At 43.8% G+C, this 25,399-nt stretch overlaps 1 protein-coding gene across 1 annotated transcript in view; it reads right to left on the bottom strand.

The window, feature by feature from the left end:
* The window catches only part of LOC108708875 (immunoglobulin superfamily member 11), a 145,393-nt gene extending 120,263 nt beyond the window's left edge, over positions 1 to 25,130 (bottom strand). The window contains exon 1 of the mRNA XM_041583496.1: positions 24,481 to 25,130. Within this exon, the coding sequence (XP_041439430.1) occupies positions 24,481 to 24,541 (61 nt within the window). The 5' untranslated portion in view covers positions 24,542 to 25,130. The remainder of the gene's footprint in view (positions 1 to 24,480) is intronic.
* Between the last annotated feature and the right edge of the window lie 269 nt (positions 25,131 to 25,399).

Raw genomic sequence — 25,399 nt, 5'->3', positions numbered from 1 at the left:
CATCCCACCCTCCAATTCGCCAGTAAAATTCCACAAAAAATGTCCTATGAGGCAGCCAGTAAGTCACCATAACTGCAAAATGGTCAGGACAAATGGAGAGAATCTACAAGTATATCTGGCTGTTTTTAGGTTAAAAGAACCCTTCCTAAAGTACGTTTACTTTTGCAGGTCTACAAAGCTTCAATTTCAAGAAAAAAGTTGGGTCTCACCCAAGATATTTAGATACTTCTCAATTTTAATCTGGGGCTTTCTCACCATTCTTTTTCAAAGAAAACAACTGGGAGCTCAAAGTTCATTCGTTCCATTCAATTCAATCCTTCAATCGATCTACGTACTGCCAAGAATTTTGTCTCAAATTCTCATGCTCAATTACAGTACAGGTCTAAGGGAAATGTGGTCGTCAAGAATGTTCTCAGGCATTTATACACTTAAGAACATTCAAGTGAAAGAAGCTAAAACATACCAGGAATTTAAAATTTCCAAGGAAAATCAAGCTGAATTTTAAACCCCTGTAGGGTTGTCATGTCCTCTTCATTTGGGCGCCTAAGAGCTGAAGAGTAACAACCCGACATCTACCTGATGTTAATCTCCTTTTTAGCACGGCGTGATCTCTGGAATTCCAGGCAATTATAATGATCAGGTTCAACAATTAACATCTGTTTGGGCCTCATCTTGGAGACGGCTCGTCATTAGAGAGACAATTTATTCTGCTCGGGGCCCCTGGATTGTTCCTCAATTGACACAATCAGGGCCGGCCTTAGGCCAATTGGACCAATTGGGCCCAATTGGGCCCCGCACCTCTGGGGGGCCCCGCACCACAGGGCAGCACAGATAATATTTCCCTCAGCACATGATGCTGCCTGGCCTGCCCCCAACTTTGAGAGTCCAGCCCATCCCCAAATCCATAGGTCTAGCCTGCCCCCAACTCTCATAGGCCCAGCTTTCCTCCAACCTTGATAGGCCCTGCCTGCCCCCAATCCAACCAAGCCTGCTCCCAAACTGAATCGGCCCAGCCCCAAACTAATTGGCCCAGTCCACTCTCCTATTTCCTCCCTCTCTCTCTTACCCTGTGTGCCCCTATTATGTTACCTTGTCTGCCCCTTTCCTTTCTATTTTGTGCCTGTATGCCCTTATTTTCCTAAATACTTGGTGTGTCAGTAGCCAGCAACACTTTGTCTAGGGGCCCCGCCAACATGGTCCCAATTGGGCCCCACATGTGATAGGACCAGCCCTGGACACAATGAAATGTGAAGTTCAGGCAGGTTACAAAGGTGAACCCCTTCCAACCCATAACAGCCCCCCCCCCCCGGGAGGCAGAAGCAGCAATTAGATCAGACTATCGACACGTTCCACAGTTCCGCCAGCGAGACAAGTCTTTTATCCCACATCCCACCCGTGTGAATGAACTGCTGATGCTCCCGGGGGGTGCCGAGTCTACGAGGTTCTGTCACTTACAAACCTAGGCAGAGTGAATATTTTTAAATATATTAGTTGCATGTTTCCTTGGCAACCTGATATGCAGAATTCTTTGTTCCTTTTGGCTTAACCACTTACACCCGAGGTGACCAGGCTTTAAATTCTGCCCAGTTGGAAAATCTCTGAAAATACAGCTTTTTTGCTTATATGTCTTTTTCATAACATATACCCACCTACAACTGTCCCTTAGAAAGTCAGTCTAAGTTATGTAAATATTTTCTTTTAAAGTTTTTAGTAAAAAAGCATTAAACCACTATATATTAGGTACCAATCTAATGCTATAAATTCCTATTTCTGCAGGGAAATGAGAGCAGAGCAGACAGTAACCCTTCCAACACTTTCCTCTTGTCTCTGTCACTATATATTAGGTACCAATCTAGTGCTACCAATCCCTATTTCTGTAGGGAAATGAGAGCAGAGCAGGCAGTAACCCTTCCAACACTTTCCTCTTGTCTCTGTCACTATATATTAGGTACCTATCTAGTGCCACCAATCCCTATTTCTGTAGGGAAATGAGAGCAGAGCAGGCAGTAACCCTTCCAACACTTTCCTCTTGTCTCTGTCACTATATATTAGGTACCTATCTAGTGCCACCAATCCCTATTTCTGTAGGGAAATGAGAGCAGAGCAGACAGTAACCCTTCCAACACTTTCCTCTTGTCTCTGTCACTATATATTAGGTACCTATCTAGTGCTACCAATCCCTATTTCTGTAGGGAAATGAGAGTACAGCAGGCAGTAACCCTCCCAACACTTTCCTCTTGTGTCTGTCTCTGTCACTATATATTAGGTACCTGCTAGGTCAGGCCCAGATGCACTCTAGACACACCCCAATCTACACTCACCCCTTCTGTTTTTCTTATTGGGCCTGCCCCCATGGAAACAAAAACTTGCTGGCATGGTCTCTGGTACCATTACTAATACAGAGATCGTATAAAGAGATTGCATAAAGAAAAAACAAATGCCTTAAGTTGGATCGCCTTAGAATTCTGGATTTCGAGCAGGTTTCTAATGACTTCCCCGAAGCCTTTTATTGGTTTTATACATGATACAAAGATAAATTAAACGGCAAGGGGTGAAGCCATTTGTAATTTATTGCTCGCAGAAAGAACGGAATGCAGAACAAAATACGTTACAACTGAAGAACTTAACTGCAGTCCTGTAGATGTTCTCTCTACAGCTAATGATACACACAGGGTTTGTCAGTGCTGCCTTCCAAGAATACTTATTATGGGATCTCTCTGTACAGACTATGAGCAAACTTAGGGGCTGTTCCTGCTGAATTGTGTTTAGTATAGGGGAATACCTATGCTGGTATAGTTTTATGGGATCTCTCTATACAGGTTATGAGCAAACTTAGGGGGCTGTATCTGCTGAATTCTGCTTAGTACAGGGGAATACCTATGCTGGTATAGTTTTATGGGATTTCTCTATACAGACTATGAACAAACTTAGGGGACTGTTCCTGCTGAATTGTGCTTAGTACAGGGGAATACCTATGCTGCTATAGTTTTATGGGATCTCTCTGTACAGTCTATGAGCAAACGTAGGGGCTGTTCCTGCTTTCCTGCTGAATTGTGCTTAGTACATGGGAATACATATGCTGCCATAGTTTTATGGGATCTCTCTGTACAGACTATGAGCAAATTTAGGGCTGTTCCTGCTGAATTGTGCTTAGTACAGGGCAATACCTATGCTGAGCAAACTTAGGGGGCTGTTCCTACTGTTTGTTGTCTTGTAAGCTTTATTTTAAATTCTTGCCATGAGGTGACAGACATTAATGAGCTCGACATCAGACTCGTTAGTATGAAACTCACTATATAAGAGGGCCAGTGTATTGTCTTTCTCTGAGTGACACAAATACATTCTGCGGTTTTGGAATCCAGGGCACTTAGCGCGGTTGGCTCAATGAGGAATAGTAATTACTGTCTGATGAACACGGCAGATACAGAGCGAGATCTCAGGGGAGGTTCTATAAAGAGGCGACTGCAACACGACCTGCAAATAGTGGGGTCGCACAAAGCAGCAGGGATTAGTTATGCACCTTACTGTTTGGGGACGACATGAGCAATGCTGGTGACAAGCCAGGGCCTCCTGCCGTTATGTAGGGAAAATATGTCCGGTTCATGAAGACAAGTTGCAATAAACCCTCAACCCTTCGTGCTTTGTTGTGACTTTGCTTAATGGACCCACTCCTCTCCGGAAAAGATCTTTGCGGCAGATTCGAACTGCCGGTGGGCATGAGAGGGTGGGGCCCTGGTGTGATCGCATCCCCTGCACCCAAGGAAGTTCCGCCACTGCAGTTAGCTCTACACATTCTATAAGTTGCTGTAGCATTCCTGTGCCCTGATTGGCTAACACATGCCATATAACTGTAGCTCTCTGGGGTAAACCATAGCCCCCTAAGGTTCCCAAGCTCTCACAGCAAGACCTTGTCCGCATATACCCAGTGCTTATATTATTTTATGTTATCCCCTCTTTCTCCAGCCATCCTCTCCCCATCAGAATGCAGTCCCTTGCTCCTGGGCTTCTAGCGTCTGGCTCTAATTAAAATAAAACATTAACGTTGTAACGCCAATCAATTTGTACAAAACTCTTAAAAGCTTTTTATAATTCACTTCCAAAAATAAAAATCAATACTCCTTTCCATCTCCAGATTGCATATTTACAGAAATGGAAAAAAGATTATTTGCATTTTCTTTATTAATCTGGACAGGCGCTCGAGGGCTGGTATTCGCTGAGAGCCCATCTGTGGCACGGGGTTTCCCTTTGGCACAGTCTGTGATATCTATGTTGGGTTTATGCATTTGTAAAGGGGAAAAGGGCAAGTAAAGCCTTATGAGTTTTCTATTTGCAAGTATTTAGGCAAAGGGCTGATGTACTGCAGCTCTGAACTACTAAGGTTATGACTCCTCTGAGCTTATGATGTCTCCATGGCATCCCCCACCATAACATCAAATAATTACCCAAATTACATTTACAGAGGGCACCATATGGAGCCAAAGATCAACATAAACAAATACTACAGACTTGGATTGGTATTCCCCCCTGTACTAAGAACTATTCAGCTCCTTAAGTTTGCTCATAGCCTGTACAGAGAGATCCTATACAACTATGGCAGCATAGGTATTTCTCTGTACTAAGCACAATTCAGCAGGAACAGCCCCTTCCCAAGCTCAAATAGTCCCATTAGCAATCAGGCGGTTCCGCTACCCTTCACTTGTCCCAGCGCAGGAGTTTTTCATGGGGCGTAGACGGGCGATAGCATCTTTTTTAATTTTCTCTTTCTCTCCCTCTCTCTGGGTTTTGGCAAAGTGTCACAATGAGCGGATCCAGAGCCTAAATTCTGAACATGATTAATCTCTGCGCTGTTTCTCTCGCCGCCGGCCACGGAATATTGCTGCCTTGCACTTTGCATTCTCTCTTCTCAAGTGCCCCTTCTCCCAACTCCTCCACGGAACCGGCCCCTGATTCTGATTCCACTGCGCTCAGCAGCCTTCCGCTCCCAAGGCTTCACTTCGAGCCATAAAGTCTTCCCTGCTAATTAGTAGCATAATATCAACCCAAAAATTCCCTTCTCCAAATATTTTCATTTCATTTGTTATGTACTTGTAATTAGCACCGGGCAGCTTGTTACTAAACATACCAAGTTTGTGTACTTGTTTACTTTGCCTTGCTAAGCTTCCTTATCTCAGTCCTACAGTGATTTCACCAGTAGGTTCCACATAAGCTCTCTTCCCACTGGGACAGAATGTTCTGTTATACAGATAGCTAGAATCTCAGCCATACAGCAGGGCAGGGCTGATGCTTTCTCACATCTCTCCCAGACTCATCTGTGCATTTTCTGTCCACTGCTTGCACTTGCCCTTTAGGGACTCCTTAAAAACAGCACCGACCCCACAAGCCGTACCTGTGCCAACTCCCTCTCTTCTCAGTTTCTTCTTTTGAAACCTTGAGCAGAACTGTCCTGTCGGCACCGGGAGGGCCCACTTTCCACCCCCCCCCCAAGGTGTCTCCTAGTTATATGTGAGTGTAGGCCCCAGGCAAACAAGCCTTCTGTGCAGCACTAAAAAGCCGTAGTGCGAAAAGCCTGGCACGGGAATAGCTGATTTAACTGCCTGCCGGGAGACAACTGCTAACCCTTTATTGGCTGGAAATCCTAAAGAACGTTACTCTTTGGGAGATACTGGGCTTCTCCATGATTGGCTGAGAGCTCCTGTGCAAGCCCTTGATTCAACCCTAAGGAACTGAGTACAGCAACTTTTAGATAGGGATTCACACTGTAGGGTGCCTAGAGAGAGCAGATCCCAAGAGTAGGGTACCTTTAGTCCATAGTTAGGGTTTAGCAAATCATTAGAACCTAAAGATAAAATATAAATAATTCTGTCCATACCCATGAATGACTTGGCCCACCAAGCCTGGCACAAGTCATAATCATGTGGCACTTTGCATTTTAAGGGAGGTAACCCCCATGTTGTGCACCGCTTATGCAGCACTTCAGACCCTCCTTCCAGCAATGACATACTCAAGAAGCAGTAGAAACCCACTCCATTTTGCCAGACGTGAACTCAAGGAAACAGGGTATTGGGACAGATCTGTTTACAAAGAAACCCAGTAATGCGGGGTCTCCTGAATGATCGGAGAGACGTTTCCATTGCGCCAGTGTCACTGGTATAAAACACAGGGGGGGGGGTGGCGCCTTCATGGCTCAACGATGAACAGATATGTATGTTTGTTCGAATGATATGGGGGGGATTGCAGGATTCTGATTATGATTAAAAGTCAAATGGGATAGGAAATGATAATGCCCTAGTGGAAGATGTACAGTATATAAACATACATCTTTATAGAGAGAGAACCCGTCTACAATAGCTAAAGATGAAGAGAATCATGGAAGAGACATAGAAGATCTGACCTTGCCATTCTGACTACTGCCTTTCCTCAGCTCCTGTTCTCATGCTCTTCCAACCTGCCCACCTATAACAGGCTTGCTCTTCATGCCACCAATCATTAGCTTTGCATAAACAATTGCAATCTTGCCCTACAGGCCACAACCACCAGTAAGAATGCTTTGCTGCCTGCTGCCTTCTCCCTGCTGCCTGACTTCAACATTTAGGACTTTTTCCCCAAGTAATTCAACCAGGCCTTAAGAGATGTAGACCATTATATGATGTATGATGATTATATGATGTAGTCATGCTTCCAAATGAGTTGAAATATATTTACATGACTCTTCAAAGAAAACTCTGTGAGTTCTTGATTAATCCTACACTGCTACGTCATGAGGGTTCATGATACTCTTTATGGCACAACTGCAGCCGATGCCTCGAAAAGCGGAACTGCTCTTTGCTTGATACAAATCTATCATTCCAAAGCATAAATTCAATTTGGCGTTTGCATCCGGTTCCTTGAGCGCCTATTGAAGTAACCCGTTGTGGGAGACCCTGGAGCTTTTTCACCAGGTCCAGGGAGGCAGTAGCTTCAGGGTTCAGTGCTAATAGGTGGTACAGTTGCCCACCATTAACTAAAAAAGGCAGAATAGACACATCACAACCAGGTACTGCAGCAACAATCAGGAGGAGTTTAAGGGGAGCACCCAGACTTTTCAACAGGGAGAGTCGGTGGGACCCATGAGGGCCGAGGCTCACCATGGTTTTTTTCCCCAGCCCAGGATTTCTCTACCTTCAGGGTCCCACTGTGCCAAAACACAAAACTGCCCCTATGGTTTTGGGCCCTGTGTAATTTGACTGAATATATTCTGGAGCCAACGAACAAAGCAGCATTAGTGTTAATATAAAGCCTGGACGTCTGACTGTAATATTAGAACAGAAGTATCAGAAGAGGCAATATTCCATAGAAAGATACAATTCAAGGGGAATCAAACAAATGAGAATTAGAATAAAGACATTAATCTCTCATTAAGGAATTGCTGCAAAGCAACAACAGGAGCGTGAGCGACGCTCTCTCTATTCCTACGGCACCATCTGGGCTTTTCCTGGAAATAAAACACCACCAATTTCTGTGCATTCCAATTCACGGGTCACTATTTATATCCTGGGAAAAAAAATAAAAAAAATCTGGGACCGGGGAAGCAAAATAAAAGGGAAAATACACACAAGTAGTGATGAGTTGGCGCACGCTCAACGCTTCTCAGTGGGAATAAAATGCCAAAATCCGAGTTCTGGAGTTTGATTTATTACCCCTCACTCCCCTAATAACTTCCCTGCAGCCCTGAGAGGCGGAGGGATGTTCAAGCTTTCGGATACTGGAACGGCACGAACAAAGCTGGATCATCCCCCCCAGGTTCTACTGTGTATATCCACCAACTGCAGTTAGGTCCAGCCTTATCCCACCTTCTAATTAGCTGTAGTGCGGAACTCTCTAGAGATGGAGCATGCAGAATGTCTCAGAGCATCTCATTATCTGCACTGAGAAACTGTTCCTAAGGCTGGAGAAAGTGAACTTGGAGTACTAAGAACTAATGGGACATATACTGGATGTAGTTGAACTCCTGCAAACGTGGCATTAATGCATTACCTTGCACCGTGTGATCCCATTTCCCCAAGAGGGGTCACTGTGTTTGCACAGTCCAGCTCCAGTTCCCTTTGTAGTCATAACAAGAAGAACATCAACTGAGGTCATTTATCAACCTCAGGCTAAACAAGGGCATGGTGTCCTTGGAATTGATAAAGGGAATATTGCACTGTGGTACAAGTATAAGCACAGGTGCCTATGGACATTCCGTTCTGATGAGCTGGCCATGTTATGTGGGCACATCACGTTGATCCCAGAGTTATCAACCACTCGCTACAATGGTGATGCACCCTCTGAAGAAGGTGAACTGCCCTCAGAGCCTCAGCACTCACATAGGGTCAGACTGGATGACCATAGCTCTAGGGATGTTCCTGATGGGCCAAGGCCTTAGTGGCAACACATAATCATACCCATCATAGGCCTCCATATCTCCTATGTAATTTAGTAGTTACTACTATGAATGTTTGGCCCTTATTATAATGGTGGACCCTTGATATCAGGCGATCTTATGGTGCCCATTTTGGCACTTCCCTTGCCAACTGGCCCACTCAGATAACCTAATTTTTATATTGTCCAATCATCTCAGAAAGATGACAACTTAGGTCCCTAAAATAACTAAAATAATATAGGCAATAGCAGTGTCGGCATTGGAGGCCCACCAGGGCTGAGACAGCAAGGGCCCTGTTTGCAACCACCAGGCCCCTACTGAGGACCACTCCCTACATGCGTGTGCTTCGGGGCTGTGCTTCGGGGCACAATGTGTCAAGTCAAGTCCACCTTAACTCCTTCTTGGAACTTTGAGGGGGAAGCTGGTTGGGGAAGCGGACCTGAGCCCACCAGGTTTCCCAGTCTGATTCTGGGTAGTAGCTTATGATATTGGTGATCCCCTTAACCCTGACTCTTTGGAGGGCCAAAAGCCACTGGGCAGTCACTCCTAATAAAAATGTTTGTTGTTCCATGGTTCACATATAGGGTTCCACCTCACTCAGGGGCACAGGCTGGCGTTGGGCAAGGTCCACCCTTCACCCAAACAGTATTCCAAGGCTCTGACACCAGAGGCAACTTTGTATTATCAGAGTAAAAAAAGGCGAAATCACTTGAATCATCTTGGCAGCAGCTGCTTGTGAGAGTTTTTGAGACTCAAACAGAGCTTTGCAGGACGGAGGATATTTTTTGCGCTTTACCTCAGTCATTATTACCATTGTCATGGCAACCCAATGCGGATCTGAGATTGTCTGGCACTGTCCATGCCAACTTCTGCCCGTTCAGTGCCCTGAAACAGGATTGGACATGAGTCGGGAAAGGGTCGGGCAGGGTTCTGCACCAAGTGAGGCTTAACAAATCCGGGTAGAAACTGAAGCAGAAAAGAAAACACTGACTTTGAATCCAGTGGGCACTGTTAGACCCATGCGGCAGCGGTTTTCTTCTGATTGATTCAATTAACAGCTTTTCGGATAAAGATGATGCTCCATGCATGAGATGTGTTCAACTGTAAGGAAGCTCAACAGGTAAAAACACTGTAGGTCTGGGTTAAACTTGAATTTGTGGGGGGGGGTACAAAAATCAGCATTAAAGAGAGTACAGTACACAGTGCAAGCGCAACTATGTGCTACTATAACTACTCGGTTCGGCACAGTGGAATGTCTAATGCATTGAAATTAAATGAAGGTAAAATTAAAGCTGACTGCCGATAATTGGGAAGGTAACAGTTGGCCAACTTGAACCCAGTGGGGTAACTACAGTACGCCAGGCACCGCGCTAAAAAATGTTCGGAGGGACCACATACACAACGCAGCCCCTACTCCCCTCACCAGCCCTCTCCACCCGCCCGGGGGAATTTCTCTTGGGCTATAGAGGAAGCAGACCCCCTGTTCCCTGCCCCCACCCAAATTGTGACCGCAGGGTCTGATTCCTCTATAGTTACACCACTGCTTGAACAACTAGGGTACCACCACTGACGCAGTCATGGATTGACACTTCCGCAGTGAAAGAGATGCAACAGCGAGGAGGACAATGGACACATGATCCACAATTTTTACCCAGATTCGTGAAGCCGCACTGGGTGGTGATCCCTGCCCGACCCTTTCCCAGCTCTTGTCCAATCATGTTTCAGGGCACCTAAAGGGCAGAAGTTGGCATGGAGTACACTAGGCAATCTCTGGCACTAGGAGAAGGCAGAGAGGAAGTAGGCACTGATATTCCCTATACTCCTGCTGAAAACAATGCAGGTTGCGGGACTAAATCTAAAAGTGGGATGAATGCGACGTAGCTTCGGCTGATTGGGCCTTTAACAGGCTTTGCTTGCCCTTGAAATGCAATCAGTGCACCGAGCAAGCCTGATTTCCTAGAAGTGTCGGCAATTTTTCACATGATCTGGTAACCTTATGCTGTGTGATTGATGCCCTGCCAGGCAGCCAAGGAAACCTGCGCCACAGCAGAGCACATCCACTTAAGCTGAGTGTGAGAATTAGACTTTACATTAGTGCCCCGTACATTGGACACACTGTCTGCCTCCTAGCCACCTCTGCTTACTCTTTTCTCCTGCACCACAGCACCCTATGCCAGCCCCAGGGTGCAGAATATAATTAATCTGATTTACCCAATTTAAATCAATGGCACATTTCTAGGAAGTGAGCTAATTAAATCCAGCAGTTGCAAACATTTATCAATAGTCATTATATGTATATTCCAGTGGGGGCTCATGATGGTAATGAAAGCCTTGACATGGTTCTGTCCCAGTTATTAGTATATCCAACTGCTGGTGCCCACAAGAGCAGTCCTTCCATGACTAGAAGAAGCTAAACCACTCACAGCTTCCAGCCAGCAGTGCTGTAAATGGTGATGGGTTGTTCAGTTAAGAGGCTCATGAGAAGGGAGAAAAACAAGTCTACGAGAGCAGTTTTAAGTGGCACAACCCTTGGACAAAACTGTAACAAAGACCATTTTACAGAAGGGCAAGCAAGAAGGATTGATCCAGTCACGCTGCATTACATACATCTTTTAATCGACATGCAATAGCAGACTTGCTTTTCAGCAATGTTTATTGAATGCCAATGCAGTAAATATTGTTAATAGGAGAGTCTGCTGATGCAGCCTCAGAAGAAAGATGGATGATACGGTTGTATCTGTTGCTGAATGAAGCAGAAACTGACCCTAGTAAGTAAATTTGACAAGAACCTTTACACTGTAAGCTCCACTAGGGCAGAAGAGATGTGAATGAAGAACCTTTAGATCTGATAGATTTGCACGAGAGGATTAGGGAGGCCAACCCAACATGAGAAGGCCTTTTTAAGGAAACACTCATTTCTATTTTCCAGACACTTTGCCATTAAAGCTCCTTTTAGAAAAGATGCAATGAGAAATGTTTACTTCTGACGTAAAGCTCTATATGGGTACAAGATTAAGTTTTGGCAAGTTTGCAGTCGTAAGGCAAGATGAAGAAAATTGGGCAAGAGAGACTCAGTAGAACAATATCACAAAGCAGGACAAGATGAAGACTGCAGAGTAAGAGTGCTGCAGCAAAACAAAAAGTAGACAATAGGGCAAATGGAGTCAGTAGAACAAGATGTAGACAGTAGGGCAAAGTAGAAGAAGATAGATAGATAGATAGATAGATAGATAGATAGATAGATAGATAGATAGATAGATAGATAGATAGATGATAGATAGATAGATAGATAGATAGATAGATAGATAGATAGATAGATAGATAGATAGATAGATAGATAGATACAGCAGTTCAAGAATGAGACACGAAGCCAAAACATGGCAGTACAGCAAGACAGTAAAATAAGATGTGAGTGTAGCAGCTGAACATGATGAAGATACTGGATCAAAATAGTGGCAGCACAACGATATATATAAAGAGTTAGGCAAGATGGCACCAGCAGAACAAGAAGGAGGGTGCACATAATGATGTCCCACAAAGCATCAGATCCAAGTAGAAAAGTAGAGGATAGCAGGTATAGCCATATGGAGACAGAAGGGCAAGATGGAAATAGTACGATTAAGATGCATAAGTAGGAAAAGATGGAGATAGTAGGGTAAGATGAGCAACAATAGGACATGATGCACATACTTGGGTAAGAGAGAGACAGTAGGGTAGGAAGATGGTGACAATAGGGCAAGGGCAAGTAGAGCAAGATGGACAACAGTAGAACATGATGGAGAGACTTAGGCCAAGATGAACCAGTAGGACAAAATGGAAATAGTAGGGTAAGATGGGCAACAGTAGGCAGTAGGGCAAGAAGGTGGCAACAATAGGACAAGATGAAGCACTAGGACAAGATGGGCAACAGTAGGATAAGATGAAGACAGTAGGGTAAGTTGGAGACAGTAGAGCAAGATGGACAACAGTAGAACATGATGGATAGACTTAGCGCAAGATGAACCAGTAGGGCAAGATGCAGATAGTGAATGGTAGGAAATGGACATTTGTTTGAAGACATTGGTTTATGGGATATACTGTTATAAAACAGCTAAAGGCCATTGGTAGGACAGTTCTACTATAAAGTAAACATACATTTTAGGCAAGGCATTGGTGCTGTACATCGGCAACATTCAGATCACATTCCCCATCATCCTCCATCAGCCTGATTTCCACATACCCTTTGAGCATGCACACAGTGTTCCCAGCATTCCCACTGAAGGACTAGATGAATCATTGTGATAATAATAACCAAGATATGTTATTCACTTGGCAGTGTGGAATTGTTAATGATATTATTAAGGATGAGCTCATCATTTATCATCACAAAATGTGGGGGTAACTAGTCATAATATTTATATTACACTACATTTCATGATTGCATTGCTGGCTTCATGCCTTATTCTATGAATTCTCAGTGACCTCTATGCTCACATAATTCTATATGAAAATGAAGTAAACGGCTTCTTGCTTATATACATATATATCTTTATTTTATATCTTCCCTTGTATGTAATTATATCTATCTTTCTAGGGTTTCTTGACTATTACTTGGCCTGGAACTTTGTGCCATCAAATAGTCATACAATCCTCTTATCTTTTAAAGTAGGTGGTACATTATCCTTTATAATACATGAGTAATACCCAGAGTTCCATGTATAATTCAGCCTGCAGCCTTGTGCCTTTATATGGTCAGAGAACCCCTCAGTGACATCTAATATCCTTATCATTTACAGTAGGGGTACATTATCCCTTATAATACATGAATGATACTCAGAGTTCCCTGTATAACTCAGCCTGCAGCCTTTTGCCTTTATATGGTCACAGAACCCCTCAGTGACTTCTAATATCCTTATCATTTACAGTAGGTGGTACATTATCCCTTATAATAATACATGAGTGATACTCAGAGTTCCCTGTATATCTCAGCCTGCAGCCTTGTGCCTTTATATGGTCACAGAACCCCTCAGTGACATCTAATATCCTTCTCATTTACAGTAGGTGGTACATTATCCCTTATAATACATGAGTGATACTCAGAGTTCCCTGTATATCTCAGCCTGCAGCCTTGTGCCTTTATATGGTCACAGAACCCCTCAGTGACTTCTAATATCCTTATCATTTACAGTAGGGGGTACATTATCCTTCATAATACATGAGTGATACTTTGAGTTCCCTGTATAACTCAGCCTGCAGCCTTGTGTCTTTATATGGTCACAGAACTCCTCAGTGACTTCTAATATCCTTATCATTTACAGTAGGGGGTACATTATCCTTCATAATACATGAGTGACACTCAGAGTTCCCTGTATAACTCAGTCTGCAGCCTTGTGCCTTTATATGGTCACAGAACAACCCATCAGTGACTTCTAATATCCTTATCATTTACAGTAGAGGTACATTATCCTTTATAATACATGAGTGATACTCAGAGTTCCCTGTATAACTCAGCCTGCAGCCTTGTGCCTTTATATGGTCACAGAAGCTGTCAGTGACTTCTAATATCCTTATCATTTACAGTAGGGGGTACATTATCCCTTATAATACATGAGTGATACTGAGAGTTCCCTGTATAACTCAGCCTGCAGCCTTGTGCCTTTATACGTTCATGAAAAACCTTGGTGAATTCTAACACCATGAAAAAACAGAATAAGTATAACTAATGGAATTACAATTATTGCTGAAAATATCTGTATTTATTTTTTGTGCTGAGTTAATCACATTGTTAAGCAACCATGATGATTTAAATGAATTTAACAGATGATCACAAAGCTGCTATAATAAATGTGTTTTCATACCAACGCCAGTAATTCCATACAGTTTGCCTTAATATAATTCCAAATGCCCTTTTCCCCTTATTTCCACTCATTCCCTTTTCCAAGAAATGTCTTCCTTAATCTCGCCATCTTTCTCATATCCTCCCTTTCATTATAAAATGGAGAGGCACGTGGTGTATATCTGATTCTGAGGGGGTAATAAATCTGAAAAGACTCACGACGCTGCCGCTGCATTCTCTGCTCTATTTAAAATCAAAAGAAATTGTACACCAAAGAAAAACCAAAGCGAAAAAATTAATTTCCTTAATTTATAGTCTCATTTATGAAAATTTCTGTGTAATCTTCCGTGGGATAATGAATAGTTTCTGCACAGAACACTGCTGATAATATTGTTACTCTGTCTTGTCTATCTTATTGTGTCTTGTAGGATCCGTGTTGGACTTGTCCTTTTGCAGAAACTGCTTCCTCGGGGTGTCGGGGGTCCCAGAGGGGGCTTTGTGGCAGGGGCAGGAGGGCCAAAGGGGGCACCTGAGACAGCAGTCCCGATGGGCCCCAGGCCCCTGATCCGACCCCGGTAGAATCCTATCCACAAAGCATATCAGAATGTTCCCATAGAATTACCGAAAGTACAGTTACACAGTGCACCCCATAAAGCCACACAGGGGCCCAGCTGAAAACCTTGCTAATATAGTTATAGATATAGAGAATTTAGTCAAATTAACAATCACATGGAGGTGACGTTTCTTGCCTAAAGGCATGACATATAGATCGGCACTGACTGCATCAGCAAGAAAACAGCTGTAGCACACACTGACCCCTCCATACACTCACATAAACTATATATACTCATACACTAACTACAGATTTTAGTATCACAATAGCCTTGGATATTATGTCTGTCCAAAAAATCATCCAAGCCCCTCTTAAAGGCATTAACAGAATCAGCATCACAACAACATCCGGAAGTGCATTCCACAACCTCACTGTCCTCACCGTGGATAACCACCTACTCTGCTTCTACTGAAAGTTCTTTTCCTCCCTCTAATGTACTTGACATGTTCAACCATGTAAAGTAAACTTGCTCAACAATCCATTTGATCAATCAGAACAATAGAACAGTAACTTGGTCAGCTTGGTCCACCATGGAACTTTGATTCAGTCGCCTATTAAAGAGTGTCTTGTTATTACTCTTGAAAGTTGAGTCTACAGTACAACACAGTTACAAAATAACACTGTATGGAATGGACAATGCTATGGTCTCCAACTATGGTTGTCCTTTACTTTTACAGAATTACCCCCATACTATACTTGAACAACAAATTGAGAGAATCTCCAAAACCACATGTTTTATTCTAGCACCTCTGGCTTGGATGACAAGTTCAACCATGGGAAGAGTCCACTTGCTTAACAATCAGAATGACGTGGTCAGCCTGGAAATGTTTACTTGGTCAACAACAAATCAGTAACTTGACCAACGAAAGTATTTTAGTTGGTGTTGGTGCACCGCGAAACATTGACTCGGTCACCTATAAAAGAATGACTTGGTTCTCCATTAAGAGGTGACTTAGTCACTGCTAGAACAGCACGATTACAAAAGGTCGCTTTTACTTTATCATTGTCTTCATAAGGTATGGACAATCTAAAGCTCTCCCAATATGGTTGAACTACACCTACAAAGAATTACCCCCAACAATTCTGCTTGGTTTTATTTGATCAACTCCAAGACCTTGTATTCCTCATTTCAGAGCACCAATGACTTGGCTGACAAGTTCAACCATAAAAGTTGATTTGATTAACAATAAGGGTGACTTGGTCAAGCAGGAAAAGTTTACTTTATCCAATCAGACCAATAACTTAATTAACTACAGTATTTTAGCGGACTTTAGTCCACCATGGAATGTTGCGTTAGACAACAGAACAGTTACTGTTGCTGGGCTGTATCTGATGGAGAGCATCTCCAAGGCCATGTATCATTCCAAAGCACCCCTGGTTCAGAAGAACCATGAAATGTTGATTTGATTTTCTCAACAAATCATGGTGACTTGGTCAACAAGGAGAAGTTGACTTGATCAACAAGGAGAAGTTAACTTGGTCAATAAAAGAACAGAGACCAACTTTAAAGATGACTGGGTCAACAGCAAAACAAAAGATTTGGCCAACAGAGCAATAAGTCCTCTTAGTCGACTTGGTCAACAACAGAAACACCATCTGGCAAGGGATGAGTTGATCAACAGTGGATTTACTTGGCTACTTGGTAATAATACTCAGGAGGCTCTTCATACCAGCAGACAGTATTCTGCTTTCTGGATTAACTAAGGAAGGGTAATAAATTGGGTGAAGAAACTCTTATAGATTTGCCTATAAAATAAATTTCTCTGACCATAAAACGTCCAGGAGGAACGGCTCTCATGTCTCCTCTTATTTAGAAACAGAAAGGAAATGTATCAGAAAGCTTTCTTGAGGCATTACCCAGCATCTAATACAGATGTCCCATGATTATACAGTAAATGGACGGTGCAGCATGAATCGTGCAGCTGCTTTATATCTGGAAAGGAGCCAAATTTAGTAAAGACAGGAGGAAAAAATCCTTTTAAGAAATACCTGACAATGCAACAATGCCAGAAACCGCCACGCTGTGAAATATAAAGGTCGCAGCGGCGGAGAGAGGCAAGGCTGCTTATTACGGGAAATCGAATAAACTTGTTCTGGGGCAAAATAATAGCTTACTGCTAATGAGCACAGATTAAAAGCTCTTCCCAAAAATCTAGAACCGCCTTGTTATAGAGGCACAAATGGGGACAGAACAGAACTTTCTAAAGGTGTATTATTATTATTAGATAAAGTTTGTGAATATAGGGCTTGTTTACCATCTGCCTGGGGTGCCAGTGCTAGAGCACTAAGGAGAGCAAGGCAGACTAAGGAGAGCAAGGCCCCCTTAGCTCATAACAAGGTTACAGATATATATATAAATATTGGGGTAACAGTCACCCTGATATATTTCCAGGGGTACCCAGGGCACAAATAATTACTCAACCCAAATCTCCCCCTAACTGGTCTTCAGGCTTGGTCCCCTTAGCTCATAACAAGGTACTAGTGAGTAACACACAATGAAATGCCCAGTGTTTGGGTCTTATCAAAGAAAATGCAACACCCGCAGTCATGAAGCAGATGGTCTACAATACATATTTCTTTCTACCTCGATGTCTCTGGCAGACCCAGGCCCCATATTTTTACGCAGGTTACATATTCCAAAAGCCTTGCGCAGGGCTGTGCATTAATCAGGGAACACCATGCATTCTTTAGACTATTGCCATAGAAACGATCTGCCTGGTAGGTTGGTGTACACAGCGCATATTATTAGGGGAATACGGAAATAAATGGCAAAATGAATAGAAGAGTTTAATCATCTCATAATACAAAGGGAAATCTCAGCTGAGATCAGGGAAGCAAGGCTGCCTATTAACTGGCCGCTTTCATACAACTACAGGGAGGAATTAGACTTAAGTGCCTCAGCGCCTTGTCATATAATCCGTATTATCCGTAAAGTGTATCCGGCAGCTACCAACATGTTTTCTCTCTGGGATTTAAAAAAAATGGGGTGTAGACTCCAAACCACGGCTCAACATTTCTAAATGGTATCAAGATCAATGGTCAGCAGTTCCCTGCAGTGATACAAGGAGAAACCACCTACAAGTTCCCTTGGAGCTCTATTTAAAGGAATTGTAAACCTTCTCTTTGGTTGCCAAAATAGGCACCCAAATATAATTACAGATGCAGGAAGATTCTCGAGTGAGACGTACCGCTGCCAAGGCAACTCTACACGATTAATCTTTCTGTCACGCAGGGAGGTGATGGGGCAATTTCATTATGGCAACATTTCTATTAAAGGGGTAGTTCACCTTCAGGTTAACTTTTAGTATGTTATAGAATGGCCTATTTATAGAAACTTTTCAATTGGCCTTCATTTTTTTTTTTATAGTTTTGGACTTTCAGCTTTCAAATGGGGGTCACTGACCCCAGCAGTCAAAAAATGATTGCACTAAGAGGCTACAAATTTATTGTAATTGCTAATTGTTTATTATTTTTCATTCCTCTATTCATATTTCTGTCAATCTATCAAACCACTGCTTGGTTGCTAAGTTTAATTGGACCCTAGCAACCAGATTGTGAATAATGTGTCTTAACATCAGTCTAGCCCTGGGAATCATCTCATGCTCTGATTGGCTACATGCCAGTCTAGCCCTGCAAATTATCTCATGCTCTGATTGGCTACAGGTCAGTCTATCCCTGTGAATCATCTCATGCTATGATTGGCTACAGGTCAGTCTAGCCCTGGGAATGATCTCATGCTTTAATTGGCTACATCACAGTATAGCCCTGAGAATGATCTCATGCTCTGATTGGCTACAGGTCAGTGTAGCCCTTTGAATGATCTCATGCTCTGAATGGCTACAGGTCATTCTAGCCCTGGGAATGATCTCATGCTCTGATTCGCTAAAAGTCTAGTCCTGTAAATACTCTCAAATTCTGCCTTTGATATCTAGGCAATAATCTGACCCCCCCCCATACACACAGCAAAGAAGCTCAGGTATGTATGGGTGAAAGCTACAGCACTGCTGTACATACAATTAAAAGATGTATTAAGTATATTTAATTCCAACCACAACAAAAGCAGATGCACCTTGCTTATGATCACTATGGGTGCTACTTATACCCCCCACCCCATATACCCAGGATAAAGACCTGCCAACATCTGTTTACCTGCTTCACTCTACCCATCGGTGGTAGGCTGATACCCCTTTCTGCCCTTATTCTATAACAACAAAGAGAAGCAGCATGGTAGCCCCATTCCTTCACACATACAACTATAACAATGAGGAAAGTTCAGAAAGAGACACTGAGACTCGTGTGAATTGAGATGGAAATCGGCAGCATTCACACGGGGTGACTGGGCGCTGTGCCTGGCAGAGGACTGTTATTGCTTCTTTTATTTCATTATGACGGGAGCCGGGCACAGATTGAAGCCATAATGCAATGCATTTATAGCCGCTACTCAACAATCCTGCACACTCATGAATATAAAATGGGCTGCGCAGCAAGCCGTACCCCCGGGCGATATTCCTGCACAAACGTATGAGGTTGGCGTTTTACTGACTCTGTGGATATTGTTCCAAACATGCATTATTTACAGTCTCCTTCAAGTTTTATGTGCCTTGGCTCTATATACAGTACAAAACTGCAGGAGGGGTAAGAGTAAAGGATGGGGAGGGCCTGAGTGCATGCGCTTTCATGGAACTAATGGAGCACAACCGAGCATGTCTTGTGCATTTTACCTTCACTGATTTGTTTATACATCTCTATTTACCTGAGATTGATCACATTTTCTATCAGTCTAGAAAAATCATATTTTATTGGCAGATAAAGAAAAGCTTCTCTGTGCCGTATATTGACAGAGTAATCATGGATTTCCTGCTACAGCCACTTTTAAAATATTATCAATGGTGTGCCATTGGGTGTGCCGTACAATGTGCCATTGGGTGTTCCATTGGGTGTGCCATACATTGTGCCATTGGGTGTTCCATTGGGTGTGCCATACATTGTGCCATTGGGTGCTCCATGGGGTATGCCATACAGGGTGCCAAAGGGTGCTCCATAGGGTAAGCCATACATTATGCCTTTGGGTGTGCCATACATTGTGCCATGGGGTGTGTGCCATAGGATGCTCCACAGGGTGTGCCATAAATTGTGCCATTGGGTGTGCCATTCATTGTGCCATTGGGTGCTCATGGGGTATGCCTTACAGTGTGCCGTTAGTAGGGATGCACCGAATCCACTATTTTGGATTCAGCGAACCCCCGAATCCTTTGCGAAAGATTCGGCCGAATACTGAACCGAATCCTAATTTGCATATGCAAATTAGGGATTTGAAGGGGAAAATATTTTTTACTTCTTGTTTTGTGACAAAAAGTCACTTGATTTCCCTCCTCGGCCCTAATTTGCATATGCAAATTAGGATTCGGTTCAGCCATGCAGAAGGATTCGGCCGAATCCAAATCCTGCTGAAAAAGGCAGAATCCTGGCCGGATCCCGAACCGAATCCTGGATTCGGTGCATCCCTAGCCGTTAGGTTGTGTGCCATAGGGTGCTCCATAAGGTATGTCATTGGTTGTGCCATTGGGTGTGCCATACATTGTGTCAATGGTTGTGTGCCATAGGGTGCTCCATAGGGTGTGCCATAGGGTGCTCCATAGGGTATGCCATACATTGTGCCATTGGGTGCTCCATGGGGTATGCCATACAGTGTGCCATAGGGAATGCCATACAGTGTGCCATATCGTGTGCCATAGGGTGCAACATACAGTGTGTCATAAGAATGCACAATAGGCTGTACCATAAGATACCGTGATGCAGCATGCCATTAGATATAAACTAAAATACAAATCAAGCAGGATCGGACTGGGACGGGGCACCGTGAAAAAACCCAGTGGGCCGTGACCTCCCTTTATTGGGCAGGTCGTGGCAAATACAAATTGCGTACATGTGCGGCGGGGGGCCTGGCTCGGCAGGGGGCCCGCAGGGGGGGGGGCTAGGCAGGGGACCCGGAGGGGGGTCCTGTGACAGCAGCCCAGTGGGCCCTGGACCCCCCAGTATAGCCCTGGGAGCAAGTAACATGGCAAAACTCAATCAATATAATAAAACTTAGCAACCAATCAGCAACTACTATATATTGGCCGAGTGTAGTTAGAACAATACAAGAAAGCATCTGGTTACCACCTGAACTAGGGAACACATCAATAACTGGTTTCTGTAGTGAGTGAAAAACTATAACAGGTTATCCCAGCGTTTGTCGTCATATTCCAGTGTAACAACTTGGTGTAATGTTGCTTTGCACAGCTGTTGTACACTTTCAAGTGATAGGCAGCTCTATATAAAGTAAGTACTGTTGCTTTGGAAGTTTTTTGGATTCCAGTTGCAGTATCACAACAGTACAGCGCAACCGGCCAGAAAAGGCAACCAGCATGGGCACCCAGTAAACGGGTTAGTGAGAATTAATGTTGGACAGAGCCGGATTACAATGGGAACCATACAGCAGTTTTGGGCAAACAGATTACACAGCAGCTGACAAACAAATCTCCATTTAGCTTTTATTTTGTAGGTGTCACGGCTTGAAACGGTCTGTGACAACATAAATCATGAGTAAGTGTGTTCCTAAATCACTTATCCAATTAGTAAAGGCACAGGAGTACATACAGGAGTGCAGACAATAAAATTCTCTCCTGTCATAAATAAGTGAAGAACTGCCCAGCCAATCAGGGAAGCTGAAGCCATACCCCTATGGCAATGATCTTTGCTGAGGAAGCCCTCAGCCTTCTTTTCATATACAGGTATGGGACCTGTTAACAGATCTTTCTGTAATTTGGATCTTCACACCTTAAGTCTGCTAGAAAATCATGTAAACATTAAATAAACCAAATAGGCTGGTTTTGCTTCCATTAAGGACTAATTATATCTTAGTTGGGATCAAGTACAAGCTACTGTTTTATTATTACACAGAAAAAAAAATCAGTTTTAGAAATCGGAATTGTTTGATCAAAATGAAGTCTATGGGAGGCGGCCTTTCCGTAATTCTGAGCTTTTTCCCATTTTGGGTTTCCGGATAACGGATCCCATACCTGTACACAGAGTTTTGTTTCTTTTTATTTTTTATATTTTTCTCACATTTCATATTGGGAGCTGCCATAAAGTTTCATTTAAACAATAGAAGGGTATTGCTGGTTGGGTGCCCAGAACATTCTGTATACAGGTATAGGACCTGTTATCCAGAATGTTTAGGACCTGGGGTTTACCTGTATAACTGTTCTTTCCATAATTTGGATCTTCATACCTTAAGTCTACTAGAAAATCATATAAACATTAAATAAACCCAATAGGCTGTTTTTTCTTCCAATAAGGATTAATTATATCTTAGTTGGGATCAAGTTCAAGCTACTGTTTTATTATTACACAGAAAACTGAATTTTTTTTAACAATTTGGATTAGTTGATTATAATGGAATCTATGGCCTTTCCATAATCCAGAGATTTCTGCATAAAGGGTTTCCAGATAACGGATCCCATACCTGTATGTATTTATACCTGCATATGGGAGCTGCCATAGTGTTACAGTATTATGCAAATGGACCATTCCTGCCTTAAATGTTCTGCTGCACAAAATCCCCCATGAGATTTATTGATTCAGCCCACAGTGAAGCGTCCAGAAAATGCGAAAATTCTCAGCAATCGGTAAGATTTAGCCAATTCTAGTTCAGCTTTATGATACGGAATATTTCAGTTGCTTCCTAGGTTCCGTGGAGCAGTAGAGGCTCTGCATCGCTATAATAAGCAAAGCAAACGGGCAGTGCATCTGCTGATGGGAGAGTTTAGCCTTGCTGTGAACCGACTGGGACGGAGTTCTACTGAGTCGGATCCCACAGTGTTAGTAGGCAGAGAAAATATTTACTGGAGCCCTAAAGTTTAAAGTTGCCTCTAAAGATCAAACCTCAGCTCAAGTACCGACCCCAAAAAACCCAAAGTGCTTCCTATAAGGAAATTCATACAAACTGTACTAATATCGTTCATAGAAACCAGATACTTTGCAGCACTGAGGGGCCCCACGGGGCTGTAGAGGCCACTTTGTATCATGGATAATAGATAAACAATGGGGAGCACAGCGCTTATGTACTTAAATAATCAAGGCTCCCCATGCACTCCCAGGAAAAAATCCTTTTTTTATACGGAACGAGACAATAAATAATTTATTTTCAGTTTCTGGAGAGACGGGTTGATACATTGTATCACAAGAATATACATGTTTCCATGTTAGTGCGGCTTTAAGGGTTGGCTCTTAGGCTTACACTTCTTTCCAGCGACTCTCCCCAGTAGTCAGTTGGCCAGTACATGTTGACATTAGTGGGCGATGCTCCCCTTGTCGCCATGGCAACTAGACAGCAGTTTAAATCTCATACTTTAGTGAGCAAACAGGTACTTAATGCAACATACTTATAGTTAACTGTATAAGCCGAGTAGCACAAGGGACTATCACCTGATCCCACTACTGGGAATTTTAAATAACAACAGCTACAGGACCTGTGAGTTCATACCACTGCTGCAGCTTGTTGAAGAACTACAGCTCCCAGCATGTCCCAATAATTGGTCTGGCCAGGGGCATACTGGTAATTAGACCAATAAGGATAACAGATAAAAAATAAACTTGTTTTCACACAACCCACTGCTGCTAGCATGCTCCTGCATTGTGGCGTCACTTCTCCTTATGAAGCTACAATAAGGCAGGGAACAATCACCAGACAAAGTGGTTCCTCTTGTTTTAGTAGCTTGGCACGGGAGGGAAGGGGGTTATAGGGCACCAAAGTCCAGGACTGAACAACGGAACAACAGACCGTGATTGGTAACATTATGTCTGGGATTTATTCACTTTATCTCCACTTACCCTGCAAGGGTGTCACACAAAGGGAGCAAATAAGAGAGAAAGGAATTGAGAGAGAGTGAATGGGCTGGGGGAGAGAGAGAGAGAGAGAGAGAGAGAGAGAGAGAGAGAGAGAGAGAGAGAGAGAGAGAGAGAGACTGAGGGGAAAGTTCCAAGAGACAGAGGGAGAGAGGGGAACATGAGGCAATAGAGTTAGAAGAGAAAAGGGAGAGATTCCAGGGAGAAAATCACAGTGGGAGAGAATGCGATTAGGGGGTACCAAGTGAGGGATCGAGAGAGGGGGACAAAGGTAACAGTGGAAAACAAAGTGTGAGAGGCACAGCCTGTAGGAGACGCAGAGAGTGAGGGGAGAGAGGCAGAGAGAGAAGAAAGTGAGAGAGTCACTGGTCATGTGACTGTACCAGTGCCCCCCAATAACTCACTACCCACATGAATGTGCCAGTACTATGTGCCCTATATGTATATGAATGTCCAGTGCCCACCAGTTACTCACTACTCACATCATAAATGTATTAGTGGCCCCCCAATTACTTGCTACTCAAATATATGTGTCAGTGGCCCCCAGTTACTCACTTCTCACCTGAATGTGTCAGTACCTCCAGTTACTCACAACTCACATATATGTACCAGTGTCCCCCAGTTACTTACATATATGAACCAGTGCCCCCAGTTACTTTATAATCACATATGTGTACCAGTGTCCTGGCAGTTACTTACTACTCACATATATGTACTGGCCCCCAGTTAGTCCCTATAAAGACGGATGCACCATCAGGCACTTACCTTGCAGGTAGGTCATTAGTCCCAGTAAGATCCACATTCCCTCGGGTGCTGTTGGCCACATGCTGCAGCAGAGAAGTCAAATATCCAGTCCCGGGTATCCAGTGTCCCGAGCAGATGTCAGTAGGAATCCTCAGCACGTGGAGCGGGGGCCGCACTTACCCAGGGGCTGCGGAACCAACTTCCCCGCCTGCCCCGGACACCGGCACCTACAGGGCTGAATACCCGCGGGTCTGCCGTTTATAATCCGCTCCAGGGGAAAGGACAGCGGCGCTGACATGCAGGGTCTGAAATGTGCCTTCACTTGCCCTTTAATCCCGACATATCCGCGGCTGATCCTGACGCCGAGCCCCGCGACTAATCACAGAAATCCCGCGGCAGATCCAATGCCAAGAGCAGCATCCAATGCCAATAAGCACAAGAGCAGCATCCACGTGGGGTCGGGCGCACTGCTGGGGCCCAAACAGGTGAAGGAGGGACAAAGGCTCGTATAGATCCAGGGAGGATTCGGTTTATAAAATATAGGGATAAAGGTAGTCTGTGATCTGACAGGGGCCCCAGTAACTCCGGGGGGGCCTAAGAGAACAATGGTTCCATGGGGGCGTCAGAAAGTGGCAGGTGCCGGGGTCCATATATACAAAAGGTTTCAGGGGGTCCAAATAAACGTGTCTCCAGGCGTCCCAGGGCCACAGACAGCTCTTCGGGGGCGGGGAGGCTTCCAGGCACTGGGATATCATAGAGCCAATCAGCATGTGAGGTTTCCAGGATCACACACTGTGCGGGGAGACCCAGGATCAAGTGAGCGGTAATGGGGGGTCCTCATCTTCGGGGTTCTGGCTGCTCCTCAGGGGCGGAATGGATTGATCCTAAGCAGAGGGGGGGTCGTGGATCTGATATTCCGCTGGGGCGTCTCAGATAGATC

Source organism: Xenopus laevis, chromosome 2S (genome assembly GCF_017654675.1).
Source record: "Xenopus laevis strain J_2021 chromosome 2S, Xenopus_laevis_v10.1, whole genome shotgun sequence".
NCBI lineage: Eukaryota > Metazoa > Chordata > Amphibia > Anura > Pipidae > Xenopus > Xenopus laevis.
This window is presented reverse-complemented; position numbering and strand designations above follow the sequence as displayed.